The sequence below is a fragment of the Rhamphochromis longiceps genome, linkage group LG18 (assembly GCF_057381845.1).
Source record: "Rhamphochromis longiceps isolate RC_006_pf linkage group LG18, R_longiceps_female_GT1.1, whole genome shotgun sequence".
Classification (NCBI taxonomy): Eukaryota; Metazoa; Chordata; class Actinopteri; order Cichliformes; family Cichlidae; genus Rhamphochromis; species Rhamphochromis longiceps.
Window position 1 is genome coordinate 19,952,845 of NC_140574.1, and position 17,886 is coordinate 19,970,730.

Below are 17,886 nucleotides of genomic sequence, written 5' to 3' on the forward strand. Positions count from 1 at the left end.
ATAATGCCAGGCATGCAGAGGAAATGGTAAATACAAAAATGGAAAAAATTTGACTAAAAAGGGTAATGAAAATAAAGGAAAGGAGAAGAGAAAATAGGTTTTTATTCTTTTTTTTCATCACTAGTGGATTAGGATCACTAAAAAAAGAAATGGCACAGAAATAGTTAACAGTCGGTGACTGTTACATGTTTGCTAAGAAACAGTTCTCGAGTAGGGATTGCAATAATGTGCAGCTCCACAAAACAGAGAACTCACTTTATCAGCAGGACAGTTACCGCTATGCTAATGTTATGATAATTATTATTATTTTCTGTGAATTTACATAATGATCCTTATCTTAAAGACTCCTTTAGGTTCAGCTACTAAGTGCCACAAAACCAGTAATTAATCTTTACTTAATGATTGGGCGTAATGACTGGTCTCACATTTTAAATGACTGTGTGAGTGAGCATTTTACCTACACTTGAAACACACTCAACATCCAACATCATCAGTCAACCGGTATCCCTGCGGCTCTAAAACGCCACAGATTATATGCAGCCAAAACACTGTTTATGTGTCTAAATATTTGTGCGCCTCATGAGTATTAACGCGACACCAGGAGCACGCATATACGCGTTCAGCGTAGCTCCGAGGTTAATGTGTAGAGCATGCGGCTTTCTTTTGCTTTGCCACAATAATGAGAGGGTGTACAGAGATTTACTGGAGTTTTGTGTCTTACTGGCTTTAATGGCCACAGTCTCAATACAACGCAGGCTGACCTCGTGACCAAGCGGCACAGCTGGAGTGTTTCTGAAATATCCTACGTTGTGAATTACACACTAATAATGAGCTGAGAGCATATTTTCTGCATGTAACAGCAAGCCGAGCGCCCTAAATAAAACATATAACGACGACTTAGAACATCAAACCTCAATCATCTCCTCACCAGGACTGCTGCAGGTCTATCAGGTATTGCTGTGTTTGTGTTGTTTGTGTTGTGCCATAATTAAGATCTGAAAAATATGGTAACAAGAGAAGAAGAAATGGTTTCAAGCAACTGGTTTGCTGTGTGAAACTCTATATTTTTCACCCTAAATCATAGTAGTTTTGTTGCCTAAATCTAACCAAACAGTGGAAAAGAAATAAGCAGGTAAAAAGTAAAAAATATTGGGAGAAAAATAAGTCTAAAAATAATATGTTGCCTTTCTTATCTCTTAGATGAAAGGTTTATCCTTGAGCCATTCAGCTACATCAGTATGGTCCCTTCTGAGGATATTTGGCATGGATATCAACTGTCTGCTTATCCAGATATCATGGATGCAAAGAAAGTTCTGAAAAATATCCACTGTTCCCAAGGCTAAGTCAGAAGATGAGCCAATAAATCATCGTAGTACGACACATACTGTACATAATAAATACAAAGTTGTGATCAAATCATTTTCTGCAATCATATAATGGCCTGCATTTATATTCCCACTGGGCCTTGACTTCCAGATCTGAGTGAAAGTATATAGATAGCCTGAGCCTGTAATTCACCCATGCAATCAGTAGATGCAGTATGATGATTGAATTATCGCAGCTCTTGATGAAGGAGGATGACCTGTTTATTTTTTTCTATTTTGGCTATATCTACTCTATCTCCATTGCCAATCTAATTGACTTGGCAAGGCTCGTAATGATTTTAATCAGGTTCGTCCATCTATCGCAGTGTTAAGAAAGAGCACAATTCTTTTTTTTTTATTATTCTGATGAGGGCAGGGCAACATTAATTACCTCATCTGGGCAGAGATTGGGATCACTCACAGTGTTCTGTGTTCTCCTGCCACGCTCTCTGCTGTGCCAAAATAACATGCCTGAGGAGAAATTGGGGTTGAAGCACTGAGGTTAAAGGTATAATTAAATTCAAACTCAATTTTGGCATGTCCAGCAGTCTGAGAACAAAATTAGGGAGAGGGTGTGAAACAGGAGGCCTAAGAGAATATGAAACTTTCGCATCACGGTGAAGTCACCATTAATCAGCATTCTTGCAAAGTTTTTTTGTCTCTGCAATTCATATGAATATATATCTCGTTGTTGTCAGTCTAATTAATAATTTAGGTGTGTCTCCAATTGAATTTCACACAGTGTTCAAAATACAAAGCTCTCTGCATATGAAGGGAAATATGATGCAGCTTGTTAATTTGTGAACAATTCAGTGATAAGTTATTTTCCATTAAAAGCGGTGATTGACAGAGTCAATTTCCCTTTTTCTTTTATTTGCTCTGAGCTTACTGGGCGAGAAATCCAGTGACAGCCAGCAGCTAAGAGATACATGATTTTACATGAACTTTGTTATGTGATACAAAAAGTAGTGTAGCAGTCTCCTGGTTTAACTATGCACAGTAATATAAAAAAGATCCTTAATTTCTCACATTTTACTAGGAAATCGGGAGTTTATGGAAACATATTAGCCAAGCTTTTTTTCCCACTTCTTTAAATAGACTTCAGGAATAGTTCTCCAGGCTTTTTGAAGGACATTGAAAACTCCTCTTTGAACATTGGCTGCCTTTTATTCTATTCTCTGTCAATCCGCGATGGATTTTGTTCCATACACGTTTGACAACAAGGTATAAACAAGGTACTTTTACTGCATTGGCCTTGTGTTTGGGATCATTGTCATTCAGAAAAATGAAATTAATGCCAATCAGATGCTTTTAGGATGGTACTGCATGGTAGATCAAAATCTGATTATGCTTTTCTGCGTTTATAATTACATCAATTTTGATAAGATCCAACACCACTTGCTAAAATGCAGACCCAAACAATGACAGAGACTCCACAGATGACTGTAGATACTCACTGATGTACATCTATCCCGACCTTTTTTTATACATATTGATGATGACTTTTGATGATGACAAAAATTTGGATTCATTGCTCCATAAGACCTTTTCTATTCTGGCATTCCTCAGCCTTTTCCCCCACATTTCCCGTAAGAATGGCTTAAGTGAAGACTCATTTGAAGTGTAGATTAAGCAGCTGATAGGCTAGATACATCTCTCAAGTCCAGGGTCAGATTTTTGCTGGATTTCTTTCTTATTTCTTGAGGACATGACTTTCAAATACTCCTGATTGGCTGTAGATCTTTTTGGGGGACATGTCACTTCTTTTGTCATCCTCTTGTCCACTTCTGATTTTTTTTGGAACAACTTATGTATTTTTACAACAGGTTTCTAGACACAAAAAGGCCAATTTAAAATTTTAAAAGGGTTCTTTGGTAAGTTCTCTGTTATGTGTTATGCTCTCTGTTTCTCTCGCCTCTTGACTTGGGTGCCTATTTTTTCCTCAAATGATTTATAGGTCACTGTTAAGCAAGCTGACAAAAAATTGTATAGATTTGCACACGCTACAAACAAACAAGATCATTTCGACAATGTATAGCAAACATGTTGTGTTTGTCTGCAATGAGCGGACCGCTGTCATTCTTGGTTGTGATCCACAGCTGTCAATTTATCTGTGTAGCACTGACACAGTATCTCATAAATGATGGGGAAGATGTTCAAAGAGCCTGATATTATCTTTTGTTTAACTGTTGTGTTCATTCTTGTCTTGTATTGCAAACATAGCGATGGATATGCCGTCGGAGTTGACGGCCCTCAACATCACCCCTCAAGGAGCCCTGCTGAGGTGGAATCCACCCGTGTCCAATGTTGACAACTACGTGGTGACTCTCACACACAACCAGGGTGAGTGTGCATTCATTTGCTTGATTTGATGTTGGAAAGTCAGTGAAAGGACACCAATTAGATAACATCATTAACAACCATTAAACTGTAGCACGACACTGTGACTACTTCACATTAAAACACATGAAAACATTAGCTTATACTTCCTTACGTTGACAAAATTACTGTAGTGCCCATCTACAGTTGGCTCTAACTTTAGACCATAAATACCATACACACACACACACACACACATATATATATATATATACATATATATATATATATATATATATATATATATATATATATATATATATATATATATATATATATATATATATATATATATATATATATATATATATATGTATATATATATAGTAGTACTGTAGTAGTGGCAGCATACAGTGCAATGAGAGTCATCGGTTGCATGTGAAGATGTGACAGGTACCATCACAGTTTTCCCATTAAGAAGTGAGATCAGTGCAATGAGTCCTTTGAGGCAATATAGATCCATTTGTCTTGCTTTCAGAACAGTTCATTATGCTTGGTTAAACTGCTTAGCCTTGGCAAAAACAATGCAGTTACTAGGCGGCATGCATTTCTGATGCAGCCCATGTCTTCAGCATCTGACAGCCATATCCAGACAGGTAAAAGATAGCCATATTGCTTGGCCCCTCAGAGCCAGTCTATAATGTGCTCCCTGAACCAAGTGGATGACTGCCAAGCAGCAGTAGGTACAGATATGGCTTAAAGACACTTGACATGCACACAACTAGAGCGCTGATATGTGTAGGTATAAAAGGTTTCCAAGAAATTGGATATTGTTTTACTAATAGGTCAATACAACACTCAACCAGTGTTATCTCATGCTGTTGTTATTTTTATAAACTGGCTGGGGAAAATGTAATGGGAAGCATCTTTCTCATTTGCACATGACCCCACGCAGTATGCCACGCCTGGAGTTATCCAGAGAAATTTGTATTACTCAGCTGTCAGAGTCTGAGTGTAAATTACACTCTGACTGACTGGATTGCAGCCAGATCATCACAGATACGGAGACAGCATCTATATGCTGGACACATATTTGGAAACCAGCCCCAGCCAAGGTTTAGAGAAGTGCAATGTAAGTTGTGGACAAATTCCCTTGAGTGTTAATGTACTAAACCAGGGTCAATAGTTAAATATTTCATTGTGCATTGTCCTGCATGACAAAATAGTTTTTATTGATGGAAACACCTACATAAAATAAAATCCAAGCCATCGTGGTATCAGAGATTAATGGTATCACATGGACTACGAATAATATATACCTGTCTACTGTAATGTTTTAGATTAATTAAAATGCATCAGTGCTCTTGTGATGTTTCTGTATATAAAAGGATGAACGAGAAACTGAAAAAGGTTCAAAATATCCAGAACTGCATCTATAAGATGCTTCAGAACATCGTGTAGATGACCTTCCATCATTGCCACCTTAATTTAACACTCCACAACCACAAATACTGCCAGTGAGCCTCTGAATGTGGCATTGTTTTTGTATTATTATCTTTCTTAGCCTGAGCACAGTGTCTTACATGGTTTCATAATATTAAAGTAAATAAGAGCTCTCTTAATACTGAATGTGTAATGTGTAAATCACTGCACCATGGAGCCACACAGTTAGGAACAGAAAAATATAAAGTGCAATAAAAATTAAAATTAAATATTTCCAAGTTAACATATTACTATGTACAATGTAGAAGAGAAAATAGTCCAGGTGTCACAAGGCGGAGTTATAAACTTTGATGTTTCCTGTGTTGGGAAACATTTTCAGAGATACACACTGCAATCTTTTTAGGATGGTTTAAATGTAGTAAACATTCATGTGTTTTCTGTGTTCTGTTTTTCATTTTCTAGTAACGGCTGATACTTTCCTCGTGGAAGGCAACAAGCAGGAACTGCAGCTGTCCAACCTCAAGCCAAGCACCACCTACTCTGTAGCCCTCTACGCCACCAAAGGACCACTTACAAGTGGCACCGTCATCACCAACCTCCAAACCCGTATGTATCCGTTTGATTCGGCTAGTACAGTGGGCAGCTGACTCAGCAGCTAGCACTGCCGTCTTCTTGCAGGCCTGAGTTTAGCCTACTGGGTCTGTGCAGGTGTCCTGGGCACATACAGTTTTATTTATAGCAAAAACTATCGTTATGTTAATTGTTAATTTTTCTGATACTTTTTTAATGACCAAGGGCAGCTGCTGCACTACCCTTGAAAAGTTGCAATGGATCATTCACCCCTCAAAGGGGATTAATAGAATTCAAAATAATCAGCTGTGCTATTTCTTACAAAAAATATATATAATTAATTATAATTAACAGAGAAAACTGCTAGTGCATATCAATTTAATAAGTGTGCAAAATGGCAAAAACAAAATACTCATGCCACTGTTTTTCCTATTAATTGGTAACTAGATGGCAAGAAGGTGGGTCTTATATAATTCAGGCCTGTCACAGACTGACGCCTTAATGATACAAGAAGCAGTTATGTTATGTCGAACCCATAAAGGATAAAGAATACAGTGTCAGTTGGTTTAATTTCTGTCTGCATTAATATAGTTACACAGTAATGTGATTACTATTATTGGCACCTGCTGTATGAAACTATAGGAAAATATGACAATCAATATCAAGTAAAAAAAATATATATATATATATGTATAATAAGAAAAAAACGACAACTGCATAACGAATGTTCCCTGAGGGATAGAGACAAGGTATACCACATCAGTATGTGCATTGGATCCTTGCGAGACCTGAAAAATTAACTTCAACGTGCCTGTCAAGGCCAATGAGAGTGTTGCTGACACAAGAGGCTTCGCCCTCCCTAAGGGGTATTAAAGATGCTGCACAGTCTCATCTCCTCAATCTACACTGCACTTCACAGGCTCTTTAGGCAGTAAGGAGCTGACCTGTGTTATATCTAGTTTCCTTCCCTCATTGGTTATATGCATAACACCCAGCCCCCTTTCAGTTGCAACCAGTGATACCCAGGCAGATAGATTAGGATGACTTGGCCCTAAATCAGCAGCTGTAGCAACAACTTGTGTGAGTAAAGGAGGTGAACACATCCACAGTGGCCAAATCGTTTCTGTATCTGTTCTCCGTGCACCGCATTCCTTCTCTGGAAGGAGCTGAAATCCATTCAGTGGTTTAGAACTCTCAGTTTATGAGGCGCCTTTAGGGATAGCAGCTTATAGCACCATATTTAAATAGGCTGACAGAGAGAAAGAGAGAGTGGGGCAAAGGGCAGTTTATCCTAACACTGAATATATGTGAATATGGGGGTATTGTCACGGTCTACATCGTGGTGCAGAAATAAAAATTGCAGTGGGATTGAGGCTGTAAAAATGCCTCAGCTCTAACGGAGTGATATACTACCTTTCCTCGTCCTGCCAAACAAAATTCACATATTTGTTTTTGCACAGCCCTGCCCTGCATGTTCATGTTGAAAGGAACTTTGTCTCTCCAAAAGAAGCAGTGTGGTCAGGTAGTGTGGACTGCCTGACCACACTGGGATAACCATGCATTATTAATTACAGAGTCCAACTTCAACTCTGGAAAGAAACTTTCTAACTGGGAGGAAGATGGTATTTCTCTTGGTTTGAACCTCAGCGATTGTAAATCTATTATCAGCAGGACTGCGTGAGTGCTGGCTGGATGAGCCAATTCTCCCAAATCAATAGCTCATAGAGGTAGTTCAGGGGCCAGAAGCCCTCTGTCATGATGGGTGCCAACGATGCCTTGAGCCACAAGCAAGACTCCGAATGAGAGAGCACAATATTTTTATGCCGTTATCCAGTACACAAAAGGACTGCTTCGATGAAATTAGGACTTGCAATGAAAATAAGGTTCTTTCAAATCTAACCAGCTCCTTGTGCACGGTGACTCCAACCCCCTGACATGCAGTTAGCATTCTGAACTGAAAGTACTTATTTAGCATGGTTATCTCATGGCTCAGAGGGCTCTTTCAAAACAATAAATAGTAGCTGTGGGTCTTTGGAGTGGGAACTATTGGAACCTTTTCTCCAGCAGAGTTTAGATTTCTTCCCTCACCTCAGGAGCAAAAGTTGATTGTGCTGTTGACGAGGTAATGCCAGGTGCCTGTTCAGTTGAAGTATCCTTGGACTATAGATCCTGCCATGCACTGTGCGGTGCACACATGGAACAAAGGTGCCCTCTCAGAAAGTCTGTTGAGCATTGCCTTTTGTGGACAAGAACTGTCACTGTTGGATAGCGAGGACCATCAACAAGAAGAAGAGAAAGAACCCAAAGCTTTGAATTGAACCTCCCTATTGCTCTGGTCAGCAGAGGCTCCACCCTCGAACCCCACAGCACCCAAAGAATTCACTGCTGCCTGATGCCAGACACTCGAGGACCCAGTCCTCCCGTGTCAGTGTGATGGCTGTTTTGGTGGCTCAAGGGTGTAACATTAGCACCATAATATTAGAAAGGTGGCTTTAACCTTTTAACTGAAACCAAGCAGAGCCTTTTGCTTGATGAACTTAAGATGTAAAACAATTGCTTACTATCTAAAAGAAAAACAACAATAAAAACTGGACTGTTTTGAACTTGTCCAGTCCTGATGTTAATGGCACTAAAACCAGAGACATGAAATCTGCCAATGAAGAAAGGAATTCTGTAGACATTTAAGAGCTCGAACACAGTGGAAAGTAAGAGTGGGAGAAACTACCAGCTGACAGGTGTAAGAAGTCATCAGTGTTGTTTATACAGCTCACTGCATTCTTGCCTTTTAGGGCTCCAAGATCACTGCTGTTGGATGAAGGCAATGCTGGCTGGCAAACTCACCTGCATATCAAAGTCACACTAGCTGCAGAAGCTCTGATGGGTGAACCACCAACACAAAAACAATATTGAAAAGAGGGAATTCTGTCTTTTTACAGCCCTCATGATATGTTTACCCTAAAATCTGCTCCTTTGTATCAGGATTATAACATTAAACTTTATCTGCACCATCTGCTGCTTTGATATCCCACCCACCCACCCCCATTTATTGCAAACACAAATCTGCTCCAACTTAAGAAATATGATTTAACAATAAGTAGCGGTAATGTTTAAATAATTCAGTATTTACTGCAGTGTGTTTTTCTTGCCTTATTCATATTCTGCGCACTAAATCCTGACAAATAACCAAAGTTATTGACTTACTTATGCTGATGTCACCATGAAGCTACCTATTTGTTACAATGGTATTACCCACTTTGTACCACTCTTGTAAAGGGCTACCTTTACCATCTTTCATGACAAGTTTTTTGCATGCATGCATCAAAGTTTGGAACAAAAAGACTAACAGCAAGAATTTCAGGCATACTTAATATTGTGATGGATTGTTTCACAGTGCCAGTCAGGTGTATGTACACCTTTATTACATAATTTCCTCAGGGATTAATAATGTATTCTGATACTGATTTAAATAGCTTTGATTCTTTTTCAAACCTGCTGCAGAGAGTCTGTATTCTGCCTGACGGTAGATGTGGTGAAACAGTCGTTATGTGATGAGGATTAAACTCATCCCTGCTCCACCTCCACCTGTCCCCCACAGTAAATTCACGTTTGTCGCCTGCTCCACTGAAAGGAAAGTTAGGGGTGAAGGAATTGTTCTAGTTTAGCTGAGTTGCAGCTCTGTAAACTTAGATTTTTCTTCCAGGGGAAAAAAAATAAAAAAAATAGTCAGCAGAGGAGTTCACATCCCCTATGGGATATGAGCACCAGAGATGCCTGTCCTGCACTGCAGCAGATACGAACTACTGGAAATGGAAACAAGCTCTGACAATGTATGAGAGCAAGGCTCCAGACACTTCAAAACATGTATGTGGGCTCAGGAAAATTAGGTGTGCCTGCATCCATGTCAATGCGGCATATGCATATAGTAACTCATACATAAACAAATGTTCTTGGCAGTTTAAGGTGCTTCTAATTTTGAAACAGTAGCTCTGCTTGTGCATCACGTACCTCTGCTTCTCGAGAAAACAAAACAAGAAGGATGGAAACGCGCGCTCCTGCCCCGGTTAGAATCCCTCATATAATAGAAGCTGGGAAATTGCTGTGATCCAGGCAACGCCACGGAGTGAGCGAAGAGGACAAGGATTTTGTTTTGTTTTGAATGTCCTGTCTTATTGGATTAAGAAAACGGTCGGGTGCTTCCCTTTTGTTGGTGTCCTTCTCTGAGTGGAACAGACTAAATGTATTCTCGCTGTGCCAATCTGGAGGAAATATTCTCAGGTGGGGAAGACAGAAAAGAGGAAAAGGCATTTGCAGAGGACTCGGTGTATTCATTCAGAAATGTATTTGATCTATTCTGCCCTACATTAAAAGAGCATAAAGCCACAGAAATTATCAAAGCTGAATTCTGTTAAATTTGTAGATGAGAAAATAAGTTTCTTCCTTCTCTTTTCTACTGTACTTCTGTTCTGTCCACTTATATATCCACTGCTTTTTCTCTTGAGTTTTGCCCGAATTCACAAAGGGACTAAAATCAATTTGAGTTTTTGACAGTGTCGGCCTCACAGTGCACACGTACTGTATACAGTAGGCTCTATTCACACAGCTGTGTGCTGTGTGGCCCTGTGAGCTCTCAAACGCACAACAATTAAGTCTTCTGCCTTCCAGGACTGATGATGACATGTCTCAGCAGGGGGAGCCTCAGTCAACCTCAGCTTCAAAGAGCTCTTCCAGTGTTGTTAATTAAGCTTCCTAATTGAAACCTTAAAGCGCGGTTCTGTTCCTCTCTCACAGCTTGCATTCTCACGCTGTTGCACTCCAGCCGAAAATGTCAAGTTGCGAATGAGCTGGGAGAAAACATGAGACCTTTGATTGTTTTGGTCAGCTACTCCGGCTTTGGATCTATTGCTGTGCCACCCTGCCTACTCCCGCTATCTTTTTTTTCTGCTTTTTTCTTTTGTTTTGAATACTTTGTTCTTGTGTCTGTCTACTTGATCACAGGGTTGAGAATTACTGCTCTGTGTATTTTTTATGCAGTAAGCCTGTGAGTAGGTTTTGTCTAGAGCACAAATACTGCTGACTAAAATGTTTTACACAGAAAGATCATACTGTTAAATTTGTAAAGGTACTCTCACGTTGCACTCATAGATATATTGATTAGCGTGGAATTAAATAAGTTAACAAATTCTTTTAAACTAAGAATGAATCCATAAAGGTTCAAATAGAAGCTGCAGTTCCTGTCTACCTGATACAAACACATATACATGTCCAAAAGGTCAGTAAAAGTTCTAGATGTCAGGTTTTCACTTTTCTTCTATGCCTGCTGAGCACAGCACAGACAGAAGTGTGGAAAAAGAGATGAGGCTCATCCACAGTTAATATTTATTTAATCATTTATTTATTTATTTTCGGGTGGTGGCACAGTACTTTTTGGATTCCCCAAGCCTGTTAACCACAGATGAAAGTTTTTTGTTGTCAGAAGAGGCAGTTTTGGCTCCCCACAGGCAGATATTTAAGCTAAAAGGCTAGAAAATAAGGGATTTTGCTGAAGGTGGCCGCATAAGCCTGTAGGTTGCAGCACCGGGACTTTTCTCTCAGATGTGTCTGAACCTGCTAGCTGAGAAGAGCTTGGCACGTTTCTCAAGCAGCAGCAATCCTTGCTGCAGGCAGCTCTGGTTTATACTGTAGTTCTTCACCGAGTGCCGCTATTACACAACCGTAATCTTTATTCTTCAGGCAAATGATGCATTTTGGACAGTTTTATCGTCTTGCTTCCTCAAAAGCCTGCACTGTTAAATGTTTTATGGGAAAATAGAACATCGTATATATTGTATATTGTGTTTTTAGTATAATATCAAATAATATGCACTAAAGCCGTCAAGACATCCTTTTTTTGTCGTTTAAATATTGTCCGTGCATCATAAATGATTTGTTAACAGACAGAAATGCTGCTTTTCATCTCAGCTGGTTATAGGGAATGGATGTGTTTGATTGACAGCAGCCTGCAGACTTTCCGAGTGTCTTTGCTCCACCGTAGGACACAAAATACTCACATCTAGTGAATTTTGCAAGTTTGTTTACTTCTCAAGTTCCACCAACTGACCAGCTAATTGGCAATACATCCTACAAACTGACTTTAATGGAGCACCTTTTGCCATAAGATGTTTGTTTCAGTTTATATCCTTAAAGAAGCCACACGTGTGTTCTTGTTTAATAGTTAGATAAGAAAAAGACTTGAGCAGAAAAGCTAACATTAGTTATTCAAGGTGTTTAGTCCTTGTGTTGTGCAGCAGGTTGCTGTCTAGCTCAGTGTGACTGATTTGCATACGAAGGCAAAACCGCGGTGTGAGCAATTGTGAAAACAAAAGATATGACATACACATTTATTTTATTTCCAAATGTTTTTGTTCTCCAAAAGGAAACGGAGAAAAAAGTGACTGACCGGGCACGTATGTATACCGGAGTAGACAGTTGGACTTTAAAAGATAATAACACAGTGTTGTCTTGGCCATCATCGCTCCATCTGTGAGTTTTATCCAAGTAGCATTTGCTTACATTTGACTTCATAAACACAAATGGATGGCCTATACATCATCCAGACACCATCACTCACTCGTAAACTGGCACAGGGATGTGATATCCACTCAAAAAAAGAAGAGTCACTTCCTCCCTCTTGTCTCATTGCAACAAATTGCTGGTGCCCATGCTGCCCTTCCCATCTGCCGCTCTGTGTGTGCTTATTTTTTTTCCTCCTCTGGAATTGTTTACAACGTGTGTTAATGAGTCATTAGATGTAGCCAAACCTATTCATCCCAATCCCATTGTTCAAACCTCGTCATCCAAAGATAGAGCGCCAGAGCTGCCAGGAACTGTGAAACACCTGCTCGGCCGCACTCCATGCAAAGGTTTAATTGGAGGGAGAGCCTGAAAGAGAGAGAGACAAGGGGACAGATTTAGCTGGAGACGGAAGAGAAAGGGGAGAATAAAGACGAGCTAAATGATGGTTGTTATATTTCTATGAATCAGAAGCTCCACTCTCACCTGTCCCCTACGCAGCTATAATCCAGCCGCAGTGTTCATCAGAACGGGGGAATGAAAAGAAGAATAGATAAACTCCATTGTTTCTGCAGCACGCTGAAAGAGAGTGACAGCCTGTCAGATAAGGAGGACAAGAGGAGGTGGGCAAAGGATGGGAAAACGAGAAGAAGAGTGAAACATAAGCGCTAATGGAGATAAGGAAAGTGGAAGGCCCTGGGTTGATGTGGACGTGGGAGAAAACAGACAAAGGGACAAGGAGGAAAAGCAGACATAAGATGCAGATGAGGTCAATAAACTTAATGCAATGAGAGGAGGTTGCCACGTCACCCTGGACTTCTGCAAAGTGCCTCTTCTGTCTTAAAGCGGACGACTCACTCCTCTCACCCTAAAACATCCCCCCGTCAGCGTGAGTCTGCCTATCACCTTCTGTGAGAGAAGGCACCCTGCATCTCTCAGGAGGTTATCAGCTCAGGTACACGCAGTTAATTACCGAGCTGTCATTGATCTTTCCACATGTGTACACACAAAAGGATTTAACTGACAAGTGTGCGGGGAAGCTGGTGCTGAGGATTTTCTTTGTATTTGCAAAGTTTTATGAAGTCTGAGTTCAGTTTTGGGGCTTGATGTTGAGCTCAGAGTTAACTCCCCAGCTCTTCTAATCCTTGGAGTCCTAAAAACTCATGTTAATTTCCCTACAGAGGACGAATAGAAGAGAAAAAAAAGGGGTGGGGGGGGTGGGGGGGCGGCTATCAAAAGCAAGGAAATCAGACAGAGGGAATCGGAAGAAGAGACGGCCATGTAGAGGATATCTTTATTTCTTATTCACAGAGGTGACATTGGACTGCTGAGCGCACAAAGCTCAGCACTTCATTTGTTTCAGTCCTCCCTAACACTGAGCGCTGTTGCGTGAGTGTCTGACGATGTGCCCCAGAGTCATGATGTAACTCCAAGAAACCGATTTTCCAAATAGAGGGTCATCTATTTTATATTATGCACTAAAATAAGGCTGGAGCATGTCGGTGCTTCCGCGACATGTCAGAAGATCAGATATTGGCTTAAAAAGGGTGATGTAAGGTTTGGAAACTGAGGTGAGTCTTCTTGTGATGTGGTTAAAGTAGCAACAAAGGCACTGTAATCAGGCCTTGTTTAAAACCGTGCAGGGACCCAGAATATTCTTGGATGATGCAATGTAATGTGCGGTAAAACTTGGGTGGGCTTGCTGATCAAGGGTTTGAATGCTTTTTGAGGCTGTGATATATGGAAGCCCGTTTCCGCCACTAAAAAAAAAAAAAAAAAGGATCCATAACTCAAAATTTTGAGTTATTTTCTTGAAATTTCGAGTTATTTTCTCGAAATTTCAAGTTATTATCTCGAAATTTCGAGTTATTATCTCGAAATTTCGACATATTAACTCAAAATTTTGAGAAAAGCAACTCGAAATTTCGAGTTAGCGCTGCCAATCAGTAATCTACGTGAATGACGTCATTTCCATGTTACCCGGAAGCTGAAGCCCTCAGCTACAAATGCTACAGCTAAGCTACCGGTATTACATCCAGTCGTGAATGCACAGATTGCTGAGTGTTTTCAGCCTGGCTTCACAAATGATGTGTTATTAGCTGAATCACATGGTGTTACTATCAGCAAACATACTTTAATTTGTTGGGATCCGTTTTTGAGTGCGCGGTCCTGCGCCATATGCTTCCGGGTAACAAGAAAGCGACCTCATTCACGTATATTTTTGATTGACAGAGCTAACTCGAAATTTTGAGAAAAGTAACTCGAAATTTCGAGTTATTTTCTCGAAATTTCGAGTTATTATCTCGAAATTTCGAGTTATGGATACTAGCGTTTTTTTTTTTTTAGTGGCGGAAACGGGCTTCCATAGTGATATGCAGCGACTAAACATGGAAAAATATCTTGCTGCTCTTTTTAGCCGGCCCTAAAGGGAATCAGGAGTGCTGATGTGGAGATTTTAGAGTACACACCTCCTGGAGTACATTTAAAGTGTACAAGTACCTCCTCTTTTCTTTTCTGTTGTTAATTTCTTAGAAGGTAGAGATGGTGAGGTGTGCTTTGAATTTTTTTGTTTATTCTATTAGCTTATGGCTATAAATTTAGTTGTAAGATGCCAAAATCATCACTGGTCATAAAGCATTAAGGTGGACACACTGGACTCACTTGGACATGTCGATGCTACAGTATTGTTTAGTCTGTGGTTTTAGTCCATTGTTAGGTGCTTTCGGAAATATACAACGTATAATTCAGGTTTTGTGGCCATAAATGAGACCTTATAAGGATGTTTATATGATGCTGTAGGTGCATAAGCCATAAAAAATGGCTCATTTTAGCCCATTGGCAGGTGATCAGTTTAGAAATTACATCAAACACTATGTTGCAGTATTTTTTAGATCTTTGCAACATTTACATAAAACAAATGAATAACACATACGTTGGTCGTCGTACCAAGGGTTCAATATCACAGATGCTATGAAAGGTAAAAAGGAAATTAGAGTTCTGCTATCGTTTGCAGTCTGTAGGCAGCTCAGGACTGTGTCATTCTGTGATTCACATCGATTCTCCGTAGGCAGATATAAAACATACAACAGAATTTAACAACCACTAAAGAAAGAGCACACCTAGAACATTTTGCCATCAAGTTGTGCATTTATCAGACTCACTGCTTCCATCTGTAAAAGTTGCTTTGAAGCAAGCTAATGGTCATTTACAATGATAATATGTGATGTGGAAAAGGTGTAGCTGTGGCTCAAGTTTGCCTGCTCGTCTCCTGACTGTGTCAGAGTTCACAGATGGACAGACAGAGAGATTTTGTGTGTTATATGTAATGAATGTGAAAAGAACATTTGAAAAGCTGGATGTCGGGGATGGTGTGTTCACTATGAGCCTTTTTGTCCAAGATAAATAAATCAATGATGTCATCTCGCACCATAGATATACAAATTCACAATTACAAAAGCAACAGAATCTGACTGAAGAGCACAATAGGGGCCTTTATAATAAAACTGGCATCTTTTAAATGCTTAGAGTATATATACAGAAAACTTTTATGGTCTCGTAGTGTAAGTACTAAAAAGCTGTATCATAGACTTTCATTCTTTTGAAAAAAAAAAAAAAGACTAAATGAGTCACACAAATTAAGCGGATGACACATCCCTTCATACATCAGTGCAGCACAGTAAATATTTGGCATATTACTCTGCAGCTCAAAATGAGCCGTTGACTCCTGTCTGAGTAACATTTTTTTTTCGAAATAACATATGAAATACTGACGTATGGACTAAAACAAATTACTGTGCATGATCTCTTCATTTTGTTAACACTAAGAGATATGTGGTAATGGCAGCCTCATCCTTCTTCATGGAGATCAGCAGCGCTGCACTTGTGGTTAAGTGGCAGAAAAATCTAAATAATTAAACCCTTTCAAGATGGCCTTCAGCAGTACTGGCATGAATGCAATTTATATCTTAACACTCGAGACTCTTTCATCTGAGCTTCTGAGGTTTTATTAGAAGGCTGGATCACTGCCACTTTTCTTCGTCTACTGCTTGTTCTGTCCATAAAGAGAAAACCTGAGCAGGCAGCGGAGGCTGTAGTTTTATCCAAACAAAGAGATGAGCTTCAGAGATGTCATTTTTTGTACCCATCTGCATCTCCTAGCTTTGCTCAAGCTCCTCAAACTGCAGGGGTGGTACTTGGACAATGCACTCGACACCAGTGTACCATATCACTACTGGACCAATAAAATATAAAGGTAGTGAACATTTTAATAACAGTCTTGAGTAATAAATCATGATCTCAGTGGGTATTTACTCTGTAAGACTCAACCCGTCAAAAAATAGCCAGAAAATTATGATTTTTTTGGAACTGAGATGTTTATTAACCCTTATAACAAAATCCACATTTTTTCTGCTATATCATGTTGTGTATAATATATTTGTATTATGTATTTATTATATATTTTTTGTATCGCATTTAATACATTGGGCGTTTTTGGCAACTTTTTGTTAACAACAATGTTAATTTTATATTTTAAAAAAAAAAGAGTTTTGTCCGTAACATTTTGAAATTATGGCAAGTATTGATCATGTTGCTGAGATAGAGGTCTCGGAAACAGCAAAAATATGATACAAAGGGCATTATAGGGTTAAGAACAGCATTATTATGTGCAGTATCAGCACCAGTAGAAGTCTTTTCACCGTTGCCTAAATGTCTTGCAAACCTTCTTCACGAGTGTCAAAGTAATGTGTTTTCTATGTTTCTGATAGCCATGGATGCACCCGTGAACCTGACAGCCAGTGAAGTGAATCACCGCAGTGCTCTCATTTCATGGCAGCCGCCCATTGCAGAAATAGACAACTACATGCTCACCTACAAGACACCCGACGGCAGCCGTAAAGTAAGTGGCATAACCCGCTCGCCTCAACTCGACCCCCTAAACCTGAGCTCCACTGGTAGTGCTGGTTCCTATTTTTTGTATAGCATAATTAACCTGTATTCTGATATTTGCAACCTATTTAAATGAAACGACGAGCAGTGTCTAAAAGGCGAGTCTATCCGATCTTGTCACAGTCTCGGTTCCATCAGATATCGGATGGAAAGGGCTGGTCCACTTACTGATCCAAAGTAAACCCCACGTCGAACCATGAACCTGCTGCAGCTTCAGTTGGTAACTGAATGATAAGTTGTTGATTTGACTAAAATGTTGTTTGTTTGGAGAGGTTTTAGTCTGGAAACAAAACAAGAGAACTACTTGTAACAGTAAAGCCAGAGGCTTCATGTGAAGGAGTATTTTTCCCAGTATCCACAGAATCCACACACAGGACAAAGATCTTCCTGTATGTATTTATCTTATTTTCTTTTTTCATTTTCCTATTTTCCTTATTTTTTTCTCTCCCCTCATTAAATAATATCATCTTTTAAACCATATAAAGCTGAAGACATCCACCCAGCACTCCCACTCTCACGCACTTTCTATTTTAGTGTTTATACTAATGTGGTATATTTTGACCTTTTTTTCCTGTGGTTCCTCCTTTTTGTTTCGAAATGAAATGAAATATTACAATAAAATGTTTATGTAACTTGTATAACAGAGATTTTTGAACACTGGCTTAACAGCAAAGAGCTATTTGAAATTTAAAGA

The 17,886-nt window shown here is 39.5% G+C and overlaps 1 protein-coding gene across 1 annotated transcript in view; it reads left to right on the forward strand.

Annotated features, from left to right (window-relative positions):
* Window positions 1–17,886, forward strand: part of tnr (tenascin R (restrictin, janusin)) — a 219,922-nt gene that overhangs the window by 183,084 nt on the left and 18,952 nt on the right. Inside the window, exons 24-26 of the mRNA XM_085389939.1 lie at window positions 3,588–3,707; window positions 5,589–5,732; window positions 17,012–17,142. Of these exons, the coding sequence (XP_085246065.1) occupies window positions 3,588–3,707; window positions 5,589–5,732; window positions 17,012–17,142 (395 nt within the window). The remainder of the gene's footprint in view (window positions 1–3,587; window positions 3,708–5,588; window positions 5,733–17,011; window positions 17,143–17,886) is intronic.